A 15,402-nucleotide genomic window follows, 5' to 3' on the forward strand; every position below is an offset into this window, starting at 1 on the left:
ATGCACAGGGTGATGATATTTGGCCAGTAGCATGCTGGGGTAAAGGGCTATCAAGTTTGTTTTGAATGACCTTCACCTATATTCAAGGTCACAGGGGTCAAATATTTGAAAAACATTAAATAACTTCTTCTGAATAACCAAAATGCACAGGGTGATGGTATTTGGCCAGTAGCATGCTGAGATGAAGGGATACAAAGTTTGTTTAAATGTATGACCTTGAATCATATTCAAGGTCACAAGGAGCAAATATGTTCAAAATATTTAAACAACTTGTTCTGAATAACCAAAAGGCTCAGGTTGTTGATATTTAGTCAGATCAAGGACTACTATGTTTGTTAAAGTGAATGACTTTGACTTATATTCAAGGTCACAGGGGTCAAATTTGTTTAAAATCTTTAAACGACCTCTTCTGAATAACCATGGGTCCCAGGAAGTTGATACTTTGCAAGTTGCATACTGAGATGAAAGGCCATACAATTTGTTCAACATAATGACTTTGTTCGACTTTCAAGGGGTGAAATGTTTTAAAATCTTTTAACAGGTTCTTTTGAATGACTTTAATCATAAATACTGATATTTTGCCTGTAGCTTTATTTTAGATCACTTTTAAGGTTGCAAGTGTGAGATTTATACCAGGTGAGCGATGCAGGCCCATTGGGCCTCTTGTTTTAACTTTGTTTTTATCATTTGGTATTTAACTCGGATCCACCAATAAGAAGAGAAAAAATGAAAAAAAAAATGCAAATACATGTATATTCAATTGATGTTCCGTTTACAGAAATGACCAAAGATACATCTAAGGCTGTAAACATTGGATTTAAGTTGCCAAAGCAAACAGATTTGGGGCTTGTTGAAAAGGAATCTGAGGATACTGAAACTACAGTATTGGATTCTAAAGATGGTAAGGACACTACTTATTTGAAGTGACTACTTTTTCAATAACCATTGTATGATGTAAACCGGCACATATATATTAATTGCTATATTTATAAAGTTTTTCTAGTCCGGCCAACAATAAGCCAGGTACAGATGACGTAGGAAAAATATGATGAGGAAAACTTATATCATGCAGTGAACAAATTTATTCCTTTCTGTCCATTCTTGTGCATTTTTTTTAGTGTTTTTTTACAATATTTTAAAGGAGCAATTACTGATTAAGGTACATGGACAGAATGCCAGTGATAGAGCTTGATGTAGTTATATGGTCACTGTGTCTGTAACGAACTCTGAGCTCACCTGGCACAAAGTGTCATTAATATAAGCTGATGCTGTGATACAGTGTCTGGCATCCATTCAACCGTCATCAGTTTATTTTGAAAACTATTCCAGAATGCTTCTCAAATTTCCAATGAGGGTCCGTTTAGTCGTGCATGGTTGATTTTGAGATGGATTTAAGTTTCCCTTGTACATGTATTATAAAGATAGGTTAGTTCTTCCTGTTCACTAGTTTTACATATTTCATTTGTGCATAAAGTTGCTTGATCAGAAGAAGAATATGACTGCCAGCAAAACAGTTGTCTCTCTCTTGTTCTAATTGAAACATTAGCATTTCAATAAATAGGTAAAAGAACAATATAAGTTAAAATCTAGCTGTATGAAGTTTTAATCAAAAGGCACTGCAAGATGCATTGATGAGTTTATCATTGAAACTGAAAACAGATAGGAGAAGCCATCAAACTTACACTGGATAAATGAAGATCTTATAAGGCGGGTGCCAAGATCCCTCTGGGAGCTTTGTTTATATTGCGACTTTGGTTCCAATCAATCTTTTGAGGTACCGTAATATGTTGTTAATTTTTCATATTTTTTTGGCAGATGAGTCAGCGCTGAGATTCATCAATGACCTTTGGTATTGCATGGGCTGGAGCAGAGACATGCTGTCTGTTGCACAGCATTATGGCCTGTATCGGGACCTCTTCAGTGGTGCCTTCTTCTACCCACAATTCCCTCTCAATGTCTTTTTCGACTACGACAGTGAAAGTGTGACAGCTGTTTACAATGGAAATATACTTTCTCCATCAGAGGTTATTAATTATGCACTACACTTTCAGAATTATTTATTGTTAAAGAATGACAAATGTTTATTGGTCTTGTAATTTACATGTCGTGGAACTGGACTCTGTTGATCATCGGCGACTAGGTAGCTCAATAGGCGTCTGTCTAGTGTTGGAAGGGTCCCAGGTTCAAATCCAAGTCTGGCTGTTGCATTTCTTTTTCTGCTTTTACATGTATATCTCAAAGTATCTGTGAAACGGTTTATGCAAGAAAAGTTAATTCATTTTACATATGGCATTACCGTACAAACATTGTCAGTCATTTATTACCATTTGATTTGAAAGAGATACAAACACTTTGGTATTCAAAGTTATTTTTTTATATACATGTTGTAATCATTTTTGGAAAAAAATGCCCTACACATTATTATTTTTACTGAACTGAAAGAAGCATTTTTGTGGTGTTTTTAAGGTTATCGCATATAACCTTAAATTTGAAGAGTGCTTCAAATAAATTTTGACGACGTTTTGAAAGTCATTTATCCTATGCATAGTGTTAAATAACAAAAAATGGAAGAAATTTGATCATCCAAACCAGTCAAGTTGTATGTGAAGGTTTTCCTTGCTTTAAAACAATGTTTTGCTGACAGGTGGAAGGAAACCCTCAGGTGGAGTACGACTTTGTCCCTGACACCCTGTACACACTAGCCCTCACTGCCCCCGACAGTCATCTCCAGAAAAACTCCGCTGAATACCTACACTGGCTTGTGTAAGTTTGGATCAAAATGAGAAGGGCTTCATCTATGTAACGTAATAATTTCCTATTGTTAGGTTTATTGGCAAAATGATGATCTGATATGAGAATATAACATTTTACTTGTCTTATCACATTTATTTCCTGAGATTTATTTATATACATATACTATCAATAATTGATTATATCAGTATCTTTGAAATTTTCTTTAATTGTTTTGTTTGTTTGTAAAAAAAAAATGTTTTGTAATTATTTACTCTAACTCATTCACCCCTAAAATTTCATAATGAACTATTCCAACCTTTGAATTCGAAGAGTTCAAATGTGCCTTTAGGGGTGAATAAGTTAAAATTTTAAATGTTTAACAAAATGTGATGAGGTATGAAGATCTGTTTTCTTTCCACCTCTGTTCTTGGTAGACTACACAGACAAGTAATATGGCAGACACACCAACTTACTGCTTGGTTGAGCCACACACAAACTCAATACTTGTTAGACATACAAACAGTCACCGTGTCTTAATATTCATCCTCAACTGCTCTATAATCACAGCGTTTCATTTTGTAGAGGCAACATACCTGGTGATGATATTAGTAAAGGGGAAGAACTCTGTTCATACATCCCACCTTTCCCGGTCCGAGGTACAGGTTTCCACAGATACGTGTTTGTCTTGTATAAACAGGAGAAGAAAATAGATTTTCATCAGGACAAAAGGCCAGATAATTGGTGAGTGGGTACAGGTGTAGGATGATACATGTATTGTAATAGGATCTGTATTTCACAAGGAAACTTTCATATCTAAACAGATCACAGACAGTTTATGTAGATTTAAGGTATGAGAATACTGTGGATGAGTTCATGTTTCAAAAGTCTTGGCTTGTTGCTTTTCATAGAACAATATCAAAATTAGAAATTAATTTTACATGGCAGGGGGGGGCATTTATATCTAAAACTAGTTAAATTATTATTTATATACTATTCTGTCTTACTTCAGTCTGTCACTAAAACAGCGCACTTTCAAAACAGCAGAGTTCTATAGACGTCTGGAAGATGATATCACGCCAGTGTCCTTGGCTTTCTTCCAGAGTGAGTGGGACGAGTCTGTGACCAAAACATTCTGGCACAAATTAGGTAGGTTTACCATACTGCAGTAGGCTTATGTGTGTTATTCATGAAATTTTATAGAATTTGCTTTTTGGTTGTTACATAAATGGACTTTAGAAAGTAATTTTCAATTTTATATTTTATATTTTTGTTAAACCGCTTTTTGAAAATTTTGTTGATAATTGATAGTCAAGATTTAATAAATTCAATCCTGTCAAGTTTGACATTCTCTATTTGAATTTTGTGACATTTAAGGGTTTGAAAATATGGGAATACCTTTTTCAAAAATCATCAAATCTTTAATAGCAGATTCAAATTGCCTCTTGTGTTAGGAATTTGTAAATCAGATTTAAGGGAATATTTCTTTTTCAAATTGTACCTCGTAATTACTATGGTAGTTATTTTTTTATTTCAGATATGAAGGAACCATCATTTGAATTCATGCATCCACCACCCTATCATCCAAAACAAGAAAAGTTCCCCCAAGGAAAACCCTTCAACCTGTAAGTTACGATATGTGACATATATTTGACTGTTTAGTAGAGGTTCCAAAATGAGAGACTCTGGTTTGTCATGCTTTTTTCTCTTACCCTGGACAGGTGTATCCACAATCTCACCCTAGGGTTGAGACTGGGGGGGGGGGATTCCCCTATTCATAGCAATGGTATGACGTCACATCAACAATCCATCAACGTCACATCAACCCTGAATTTAGCCTGTAATGTTAACACTACATTATGCAAATGATACACATTGAGTTAACAAGGTAAGAGAAAAAGAATCATTCACCCCCTTAAGGGGGAGAGAGATTGGTCATGACGTCAATTTATGACGTTTTGGGGTCAGTCAGGGTCATTGACGTCACTAACAATTGCAATCCGGGCTTCATATGCAAATGAGAAATGTGTGGACAGTTGACAACTTTACTAGAAGAGCAGCTGTTTTTACGGGTTTTAGGTTCAAGTTCAAAGTCTGCTTTGATTTTATTCATTACCAATGACTGTTCACCGACATATGGCTGTTCACTCAAATTGTTGACTAATAGAATCCATCCCTGATATGAGGTAAGGATAAGGTTATTCAACCCCTTGGGATAAAATATTGAGCAAAAGACCCTCGGCAAAGCCTCAGGTCTCCTGCTCAATATTTTATCCCTTAGGTTTGAATAAGCTTATCGCTACCTCACATCAGGGATGGATTCTATTAGTCAACAATTTGAGTGAACAGCCATATGTCGGTGAACAGTCATTGGTAATGAATAAAATCAAAGCAGACTTTGAACTTGCTGTTTTCTAACTCCGTGTGGTCATGATAATACATTTGTTTTTATATATTTACAGGTACCTCGACAGATACCGTGATGTGAAGGATATCAATGAGGAAATATTAAAGGAGAAGTTAAAGACATCATCTCTGTCTCCACCACCCCAGAAACCAAAATACCCCAACATTCACGTGGAACCGTATGCTCCAAGCTGGCTAAGACTTAAAAACAGACACAAGCGACTCCGTGAAATGCATTGGGAAGACCTTGACTAAAATTAATATTTTTATAGATCAATGACATTTCAAGCAACATGTTTACAGTCCGACAGAATTTGAGATTATAGATTGAAGATCAAAACACCTTTCAGTGGTGCTGTCTCTGAACATGGTCTACCGCAGTAATTGTTTGAAGAATATTCGTCTTTGAAAAGAAAATTGACAAAACGATGATAAATTGAGTCCAGTGCTTTGATTGAAAAACAAAGTTAAGACAGAGTTAGTAATGTATGCTGTGTAACGAATGTGTGTGATGAATGTAAAAATTGTGAACGATGTGCATGCATGGATCTGTATGTAAATAAACATATGTAATATTACAATATTTGTTCTTTCCTATTCAATTATAGCTGATACAGCAGTAACGCAGTGATGAAGTTGTGCTATCTTTGTCATCAATCTTACATTATGTCGGCATCAAAAACATCTTTATTACACGACAGCATTCAGAAGGATTTCATGGGATGATAGAAGTTGGTGACCCATGTACTTGAAGCTTTATCTAAATTCCATTAGATACCCATTGATAATATGATATATTCCTGACTAACATCAATACAGCCTAGCTACCAAATTGCCGAGATATGTTTCTGCCGAACATTAACACAGCCTTGCTACCTACTGGTAATTGCTGTAATATATTTTTGCTATAATATTCAGCCTTTTAAGTCTGTAGTGATGTATATTTCTATTTCACACTTTAGTTTCTCATTGGTGTGAAATAATTCTGCTACACAATAACAAGTTTTGTTATGTTTCTGCTACACATGAACACGTGTTATATTTCTGTTACACATTAACAGATTGTTGTTATATTTCTGCTACACGCAAACACATAGTTGTTTCTGCTACACACGACCACATTGTTGTGTTATATTTCTGCTTCAACACATTGTACAGGTATATTGTGGCAAGTTTTTCTGCTACAAATTAACTTTGTGTTTAATATGTTTCTGCTACACATAAACACATTGTTGTTATGTTTCTGCTACACATGAACACATTATGTTTCTGCCACACACTATCATTGTTGTTATGTTTCTGCTACACACAAACATTGATATGTTTCTGCCACACATGAACACGTTATGTTTCTGCCACACATGAACATATAGTTATTATGTTTCTGCTTCACACAAACATTGTTATGTTTCTGCCACACATGAACACGTTATGTTTCTGCTACACACAAACATTGTTATGTTTCTGCCACACATGAACACGTGTTATATTTCTGTTACACATTAACAGATTGTTGTTATATTTCTGCTACACGCAAACACATAGTTGTTTCTGCTACACACGACCACATTGTTGCGTTATATTTCTGCTTCAACACATTGTACAGGTATATTGTGGCAAGTTTTTCTGCTACAAATTAACTTTGTGTTTAATATGTTTCTGCTACACATAAACACATTGTTGTTATGTTTCTGCCACACATGAACACGTTACGTTTCTGCTACACATAAGCACATTGTCGTTACGTTTCTGCTACAAATTGACTTTGTGTTATGTTTCTGCTACATACGAACACATTGATGTGTAACATTTCAGCTACACATGAATGCGTTATGTTTTTGTTGGTGAAATATATACAAGAAACCCTTAGGGGCGGAAAACATCATCTCAGTCGTCCATAATGAGTCACTCTGAAACGTGAAGGTTAAAGTATGACTGCAATATTACTAGTTCCTACAACTGTCTGATGTTGTTATCAACTTACAAGGCCACTAGTCGCCTATAGCTATCTCCGAGTGACGCCACTAGTCGTCTATAGCTATCTCCGAGTGACGCCACTAGTCGTCTATAGCTATCTCCAAGTGACGCCACTAGTCGCATATAGCTATCTCCGAGTGACGCCACTAGTCGCCTATAGCTATCTCCGAGTGACGCCACTAGTCACCTATAGCTATCTCTGAGTGACACGACTACTATCTAAATCAGGAAATTGGGCTTTGTACAGGCAAATTGATCTCTTCAATAAATGACAAACACATACAATATAAATCATAACAATTTTTATACGGCTACTACAATAGTAATATGTAAACATACAATTGCTTAATGAAATATCTAATGAAAAACTTGGTTTTATATACAATATGACCGCTACCAAGCATACAATATATTTAATGTTATATAACTGATTATTTGTCACTTGGTTTGTTTTCAGCGACAAATTCAAATTGGTAAGAGTTCCACACAAAATTACAATAGAGATTTGAGTTACACAAGAATCCACTTCAAATTATGAAAAAACGCTGAATATATCATTTGTTTTAAATGAAAACCATTCATATAAAAGAGACCACAAGTTAGTTCTTTACACAAATTCTTAGAAAATAGCTGAAATTTAATTCTTGTTAGATAATTCTTCCAGGTCAATGGTAAATAATGATGTCAAATGTACTAATAAAAGTCATCATGTATGTGCACAAAACATTATTAATATAAGAACTATTTTTTCTACTATTCTACCACAGAGTAGTTTCCCCTTGTCCATGCAGAAATTCTAGTTCTGCCACGCACAACAGCAATCCAAATATTAACTTGTAATTTTTACAATGCATGCTAAAAACATATGAAAAACATTAATTACAGTGATGACAATAATACTGAATAATATATGATTGTTATATTGTATCATATTTGTACATTAATATATTCATGATTTTACTAATCGATTCAGATCAAATAGGAATTCTACATTTTCATTTAACAGATTGAAACTTTTCAATATAAAACTGTTTTTTTAATTAAAGTGGTTTTTAACTTAATCAATTAAAACTCCAGAGAAATATTTGTAGTTGAAAAGTACGCAATTTATTTTCAAAATGTACTACTGATTTTCCTTTTTTCAAGATTTGATTTTAAAAATGCATAAACCACAAAATTAAATCCAACCGAGAAACAAAAAAAGAAAAGCTTCCAATAAAAATATACAATGAAATCATTAACAAACGTTACACCATATACACAGTTTTACCAAAGCTATGCTATTTTAATACGAATATTCAGTGATTAAACTAGGCCTGACTAAATGTGTATTTTGGGCAGGTTCATATCTACATCAATAATATCAGATACACTTCATTCAATTTATATGGAACAATTCAATGAAATAGTATTATTACATCATCAAAAAATGACAATTTCGATACTACTTATATAAACTTTATAATTTTAAACATTTTTTAGTCAGTTTTTTTTTTCAAATTTCCTCATGTCAAGACCCTTACTTGGTAGACATTTCAATAAGGATGAATTGGTACCATTAGTACTGTTGATAAAAAAATTGTTAACAATTCAATGAAGCCCAATAATACACTATATCTATTTCACCAATGTACTTTCTTTTCCTCAGAGTTACTTCCCTTGTGCTATATCAAAATTGTGAAATACAAATCTTGCATGTAGATTCATCACAAATTTTCAAGGTACCAAATAATAAAACGGAAGTTTTACACACCGAAATTACTTAAGCTTTCAGTACATAGCATAACACAACAGCATGTGATACATTAATACTTAACTAAAATGTTCAGTCAATTACTGAAAATTGATGGTAACAGCATACACATTTCAATCATCTTTGCTGAAGTAAAATCAATTCACAACAGCTGTTAAAGACTGATATTTAAAAAAAAAAATGACAATCAATATTTCCTTGTGGGTATAATCAACTTTTACAGTATGCAAATATGCACACTATAGAAAACTAATGTCAATATCATAATTTACCACACATATTGAGGATGTCAGTATTAAAGTACATGTACAATCATGACTAACACATTATTTTTTAAAGATGAAAGTTTGATGCAGATTAAATAATGATTAATATAGATGATGGATTAAGGGACAAGAAATGCTATAAGAACCCACTGATAAAAAACAGACGCTTCTGTATTTTAACAAAAAAAATAAATACACTACTGCACAAAGTCATTTCCACTAATGTCCGTTTGTTAAAGAAAAGACGAAGCTGGGCCTCTAGTCACTGGGAATTCATCTTGGAGTACTCGTGGTCTGTCGAGGCCTCTTCTTTAGTGTTGTTGCTGCCTGCACAGCTCTGGGAAACTGATCCAGCATGGGCTAAAAACAAATCCTTTAAAACACTTAGTTCCTTGGACAGAATTTGAACTTTCTGTTCCAGCATTTCATTCTCACTACGAAGCCTATTTACTTGCTCACTTGTTTCCTTCGCTTTGGCACGGCTCTTCTCGCGACTTTTCCTGACAGCTATGTTATTTCTTTCTCTTCTCTTGGTATACTCGGTACTTCCTTTTTGATATCTCGACTTCTTGCAGAGGTTTCCATCAGACATTTCTTCGTCCGAGTCGGACATGCTGTCGTATTCCATATCTCTCTTTGGGGGCATACTTATTAAATCAGAATAGAAATGTTCTCCAGGCAGTGGGGCTGTCAAAGTGGTCCGTTTCACTCTTTATCTTAAACTGGGAACCTATAAAAAGATAAAATTTAGAAAAATTATTTCATCTTTTTGAATTACCAAATTATGTATATATACTGTATATCTTTTTATATTAATTATGAAGCACATGAGGTTTCAGAAAGGATGCTCCTGAAACAAATCTGGTAATTACATTGAATTCTAATTTCTAATATTGTTAAATCAGCATTCGGTAAGATTTCTTTTCATATGGCTTAGATTTTGTAGAACTCTGAAAACCACTGCTTTGATCATTGTAAGAGTTTCCGCTTCTATGAATTAATTAAAATCAAAACACTTTGCCTGAAAAGTCATCATTGATATACTTCAGGGGTCAGTTTTTAAATATAATTAGCTTAGCAAGTTAATCATAAATATTGAAACAAAAAATGTACATATTTGAACATATACAAATGTTTTGGTTTGTATCAGTAGGCAATTCCACTATGTAGTACATTTCAACTGGTTTAGCATTATCTGCTTTTTTACTAGTTAACCTTATGATCACCTTGCAAAAAAAAAATGTGTTTAATTTTGTAAGCTATTGACAGATTTGTCCTGAAGATTATTTTTGCAAGAAAAGGCACAAGTACCAGTCATGAGCAGATTTTGTGTATCAAGAGGAAAACCTTCGGAAGATAAGTAAATGCACATTTAAAGCATGTACACTATATTTAGTTGGTTGCATTTATTTAAACTGCATTTGAAATCTTTGTGTGTGAATCATAATAAGTTATAGAAAGTCTGAACAAAAACAATGATGTTTATAAGAGTTTTATACCAAACATTTTATAAATATTTAATATCTATAATAATGCAAGTGGTTATCTGAATTGTCTTCAGACAATTTTTTATTTTTTTTGGTTACTACAATTACTATACAGTTATGAGGTATTTCAGGACTGGGTACAGACAAATGGTATTCAGTTGTTTCATTACAAAGATGTTTCAGATCAGTACTAGTATAAGATGTTTTGGAAATTCTTTAAAGTCATAAAGGCCCTATTTTAACTAAGGGTAATCATGTTTTCTGTCCCCCTGACTGCATGCAGTATCAAAGAGCTATTTGGCAAAATGGTTCAGATTTTTGACAGCTGATTTTGATGATTCAGCAAACTGTGGCTTTAGGAAGTTAGTTGTTTTCAGTGGTTGAGAGTCGACATACTGGTCATCTACACTCTTTGCTTGACAAAGGAAACAGACATTTTTGAAAGCTCACAAAATATGTTTTCAATTTTTGTGTGTGTTCAAAACAAATTTAGTTTTAATTTTTCTTACCAAACTGATGAATCTTTTTCCAAAATATCTTAAAAGTTGTTTCCAAACATTAAAAAGATTTCTATCACTAGAAGTAACATTTCAACCATGCACTTGGCTTGCATATAGTGTTTTAGTGATTTTATATTTCAAGATTCTTCGATGTTTTTTGTCTTATTTTCAAGTACTGAAACCACCTTATACTGACACCACGAAATCAGATTGCTGTCTAAGTCCCTGTTAAAACATTAAGAATTCATTTCAGTTTTAAGACCATGTTTAATGGTGAGCTGGCTTCACACACTCATCTGTACCGGTGAATCAGCTTCAATCACAGTAAGCATTTATGTATGATTTCTTCTACTACTTCTATCTGATAATCGACTTACTTCATCATATTGAAGATCATGTCGATGTTTGGGTTGTATTCATGTACATGAAAAGAGAGTGAGAACAGAGCTGATTGCGTAGAGACGAGATAAAAAATGACTTTTAAAGGTTTCTAAAGTTTCAGATTAGATCAGATCTGGTGGGAGGTTGTTCCAGTTTTGATACAGCCACAACAAACAAACTGAGGGCAAACATGAAAAGGCACAGGAGTTTGGATTTTGTGTAACATTTTACAGATTGAGTATAATGAGTATTTTGTTGATATAGATTGTTACAGTATTGATAAAATGTCAGGCTCATGTGGTTATACTTTACAGAAACTAATACAAGCATGTATCATGTGTCTGATAAAATGCAAACAGACATGCTTCCTTGCATACTTCTGGTGGAATACTAGTGTATAGGCCTAAGTTAAGACATGTATGTCGTCCATATTTTTGTCTGATGAAATACATCAATTTGACCCCATAGTGATTCACTATCAATCCTTACCACAATAAATCATAACAATTTGTTGTTGTTGTAACTGTCAGGAACATTATGTTAGTGACAATTAGGAACACTCTTCTGGTATTAGACCAAATAAACTACCTGCTGACGTGTGGCAAATGATTGCGACATCACTCTCTCAACATGTAAATCAAACCTAAACAGAAACCTAGGAAGGAAATTACTTCGTAATCAAAACATAGATTTTTCACCAAAAATATACTTTGTTATAATTTAAATACACATCCGCAACCTTCATTAGTCGTTATTGAATGTATATATCCACCTTGCAACTGGCTTCAGAGTCCTTAAACTGTCGTTTCTTCTTGCAACTGTCGGCTTCGTATGGTTAGAAAATTGGTAAGAAAATTACTGGGCTTGATAATCTACACAGAATAACTGTGATGCAATAGCAAACTAACCAATGAAAAACGGAAAACCCCTAACTTAGTAAGCAACGCACCTGATAATTTTTCGTCGTTCGATTGGTCAAAAAAAAAATGCCTCTAAGAATTGTTATGGATTTTCGTGAAATAAGCTAAAAGTGAAAAAGGAAAACTTCTTTATTTTATTGTTTTAATCTTTTAAAATATGTCATAATACGTGTGTAAAATTAACTTTACGGGCAGAATGGGATAACCGAAGTTTATTAACGTAAAGAAATTAACGCATCCAGACTGAAAACATCGACTGTCTAAAAAATGATAACGACACATACCTTCAGGTTACACCGTCACTGGGGATATTCCACTCGCCAAACGAGGCAGACGTAATTTCTAAAAATATGACCAATCATCTAGCAGTATGATCTCATATGCTAGAAATAACGCAATTCATCGAATTAACATGGCGATTGTAAAAATGTAGTTCTACCGAATAGAGAAACACGTTTTTAATTTTAACGAAAGTGGCATGTTCTAGTTTTGTAAATTTCTTTTGAACATTGATATAAAATATTATTAGCATACTTGCAATTTCCTATTTTTTAAGGATTGAAGAAATGAAAGTGGATTGATTCGGCGTAGGAATATATGTTGAGTCCGCGGTGTTTGGTTATAAATATAACCCCTCGACGAGAAATCGTCATTGGGTATGTCTAACTACCAAAGTGTGAACGTCTCCAACCGGAATCTTAACGATTCGCGTGTGCTGTACGGACCTCGGTCTGTGTTCCAGTCTAACCTGTTTGCACAAACAGGCAAAGCGCTGGATATTCCAATTTTATCATTTAATGACAATAATTTCCCGGGTTCACCATGTCCGAACGGAACCTTGACCACCCCTGGACCGGAATCCCCCCATCTGTACGATATCGGCATTGAAGAGCTGAAGAGTGCTTTTTTGGTCGTAAATGGGGAAGAAGAAAGATCACTTTTACCAGATCTAGATCCTACACTTGAGAACTCTGTTGATATTGACAAACTTCTAAATAGTCAATTAATCGGTGAACCAAATTTGGAGGATTATATATCCCTCGACCTTGAAGGTGGTCACGCCTCAAACGATTTTGATACCGGAAACGAAGTTGTGAACGAAAACATCACTCGACCGACTGTGAAACAATTCTCATCAATTGTTCAACCTGAAACTGAATATATGCAGCAAGGACAGATTCTTGAGGATATCTTGGGGACCGAGAGGGCAGGGTGGCAACAGATTGTCACCATCAAGCCGGAGGACTTGGGGCTGCCCCCTTGTCAGTCCAGCGTGCTCCTCGAACCGGTCACTCGCCTGTTGACATCAACTACAACGTGTGCGAGTGCCCCGCCCACCCCACCGAGCACTCCGGCACCCTTGTCGCCGACTCCGAGCACAGCATCCTCTTCTAAGGAGCCAATCTCACCTCGTGGTCCCCTCCCCCGAGGAAGACCGGGACGAAAACCATCCGGGGCTGGACCAGTCCGGCAAAGTAGGAAACGTCAACTTGATAAGGAAAGCGAAGAGTATAGGGATAAACGTTCGAGAAACAACGTGGCTGTGAGAAAAAGCAGAGACAAGGCAAAAATAAAACAAGTCGAAACAGAAAGTCGTGTCGAAGACTTAGTCAGTGAAAACGAGTCGTTACAGAAGAAAGTCGAACTTTTATCAAAGGAACTAAACGTTTTAAAAAGTCTGTTCGTCAATGTGGGAGCAGCTTTACCGGAGAACTTTCTTAAACTCATCGGGAAATCCTGACAAAGAACGGACTCTTAATCGTGTATATAGTTTATGTGACATTTTAAAAACTTGTTATATTAATGAATGGTGTAGTAATTGTCGAAATAGGAACTATAATGGCACTGAAAGAAATGGCAGCAAATATTCATATTTCAAGTGTAAATGGACACAAAAGTTAAAGTTGGACTCTTTACATCAATGGAGAAATGGTCATCATTTTCAACATCACGAACACTATTTCATACGGGACCAGCTATGGACCACATCATTTATATTGAATCGTCGTGTGTTATCGGACTTGACGGCTTATTGTGAGAACTGCTGTAGGCAATTACACGAACACTGTGAACACTTACATAAAAGTGACGATGGTAATGTTTATGCTGAATGCTTAGCTGGGCACCATTTACAGTGTTTCCATGCTAGTTTTTCTACTTTTGGTATACAATATAGTACACAATGTTATATAAAATTTGAAAAATCTAATTACATTTGTTTGTGTTTATTCACGTTTATTTTCCTCATATATACATAAGAAAGCTGAAGTAAAGTGCACACATTTGGGACGGCAAATTAATTACTTTGGTTTGGCATTTCTGAGATGCATCAATTACAAACTTGTTTAAAAAAAAAAAAAATGACTTTAGTTTTACTTTTTCGCTATATTTCAAGGTTTAAGCCTTTCATGACTCTACTGCATATTTGCTGCATCTTTTAACAACATACAATTACAAATCGTCGACATGAACAGTAGTTTCCTTTAAACATTTAATGTATGGAGCTGAATATATTCTCCCTTGAAAAAAATCCCTATTTGACCAAATGTCTTTTTCTCATTTCAATTGGCTTGAAGAACGAAATCCTCCTATTTATGAAAATAAAACGAAAACAAATAGTTACGTCAGAAGAAGCTAAACTATTTGATGTGTAACATCCCATACAAAAAGGTTGAAGTTAATCACTGTTCTTTAATTGACCAACTGATTACCACAATGACTGAAAATGTCGGTCAATTCATGTGACATGGAGCTGGTTCAGGACGTGTTTGACACGCCGAAATTGATACCAATGACTTGGTACACATTCTAAGGGGTTCAACAAGGGCCAGTACCCAGTACTAAGTTACCAGTTGAAAGAATATTTTGTACCGACTGGAATGCAGCTGGAAATCTCCACATATAGATGTAAACATATATTTATATATAGGTTGTAAACAATGACTTGGTCGAATTCATATAGACAGAAATGACACAACATGC

The 15,402-nt window shown here is 34.7% G+C and overlaps 3 protein-coding genes across 3 annotated transcripts in view; 2 read left to right on the plus strand and 1 right to left on the minus strand.

Annotated features, from left to right (window-relative positions):
• LOC110466794 (39S ribosomal protein L38, mitochondrial-like) overlaps positions 1–5,714 on the plus strand; it is an 8,196-nt gene extending 2,482 nt beyond the window's left edge. The window contains exons 2-8 of the mRNA XM_021523554.1: positions 779–901; positions 1,816–2,024; positions 2,645–2,763; positions 3,316–3,474; positions 3,743–3,879; positions 4,268–4,355; positions 5,193–5,714. Coding sequence (XP_021379229.1) covers positions 779–901; positions 1,816–2,024; positions 2,645–2,763; positions 3,316–3,474; positions 3,743–3,879; positions 4,268–4,355; positions 5,193–5,391 — 1,034 coding nt within the window. The 3' untranslated portion in view covers positions 5,392–5,714. The remainder of the gene's footprint in view (positions 1–778; positions 902–1,815; positions 2,025–2,644; positions 2,764–3,315; positions 3,475–3,742; positions 3,880–4,267; positions 4,356–5,192) is intronic.
• A 3,680-nt stretch (positions 5,715–9,394) lies between these two features.
• On the minus strand, positions 9,395–9,778 carry LOC110466807 (CCAAT/enhancer-binding protein gamma-like). Its single transcript, XM_021523567.1, has one exon. The coding sequence runs from the start codon at positions 9,776–9,778 to the stop codon at positions 9,395–9,397; it is 384 nt and encodes a 127-aa protein (XP_021379242.1).
• Positions 9,779–13,054: 3,276 nt separating this feature from the next.
• On the plus strand, positions 13,055–14,629 carry LOC110466832. Its single transcript, XM_021523603.1, has one exon. The coding sequence runs from the start codon at positions 13,079–13,081 to the stop codon at positions 14,159–14,161; it is 1,083 nt and encodes a 360-aa protein (XP_021379278.1). The 5' UTR covers positions 13,055–13,078; the 3' UTR covers positions 14,162–14,629.
• The last annotated feature ends 773 nt before the right edge of the window (positions 14,630–15,402 follow it).

This window comes from Mizuhopecten yessoensis, unplaced genomic scaffold (assembly GCF_002113885.1).
Source record: "Mizuhopecten yessoensis strain PY_sf001 unplaced genomic scaffold, ASM211388v2 scaffold11145, whole genome shotgun sequence".
NCBI classification, from domain to species: domain Eukaryota; kingdom Metazoa; phylum Mollusca; class Bivalvia; order Pectinida; family Pectinidae; genus Mizuhopecten; species Mizuhopecten yessoensis.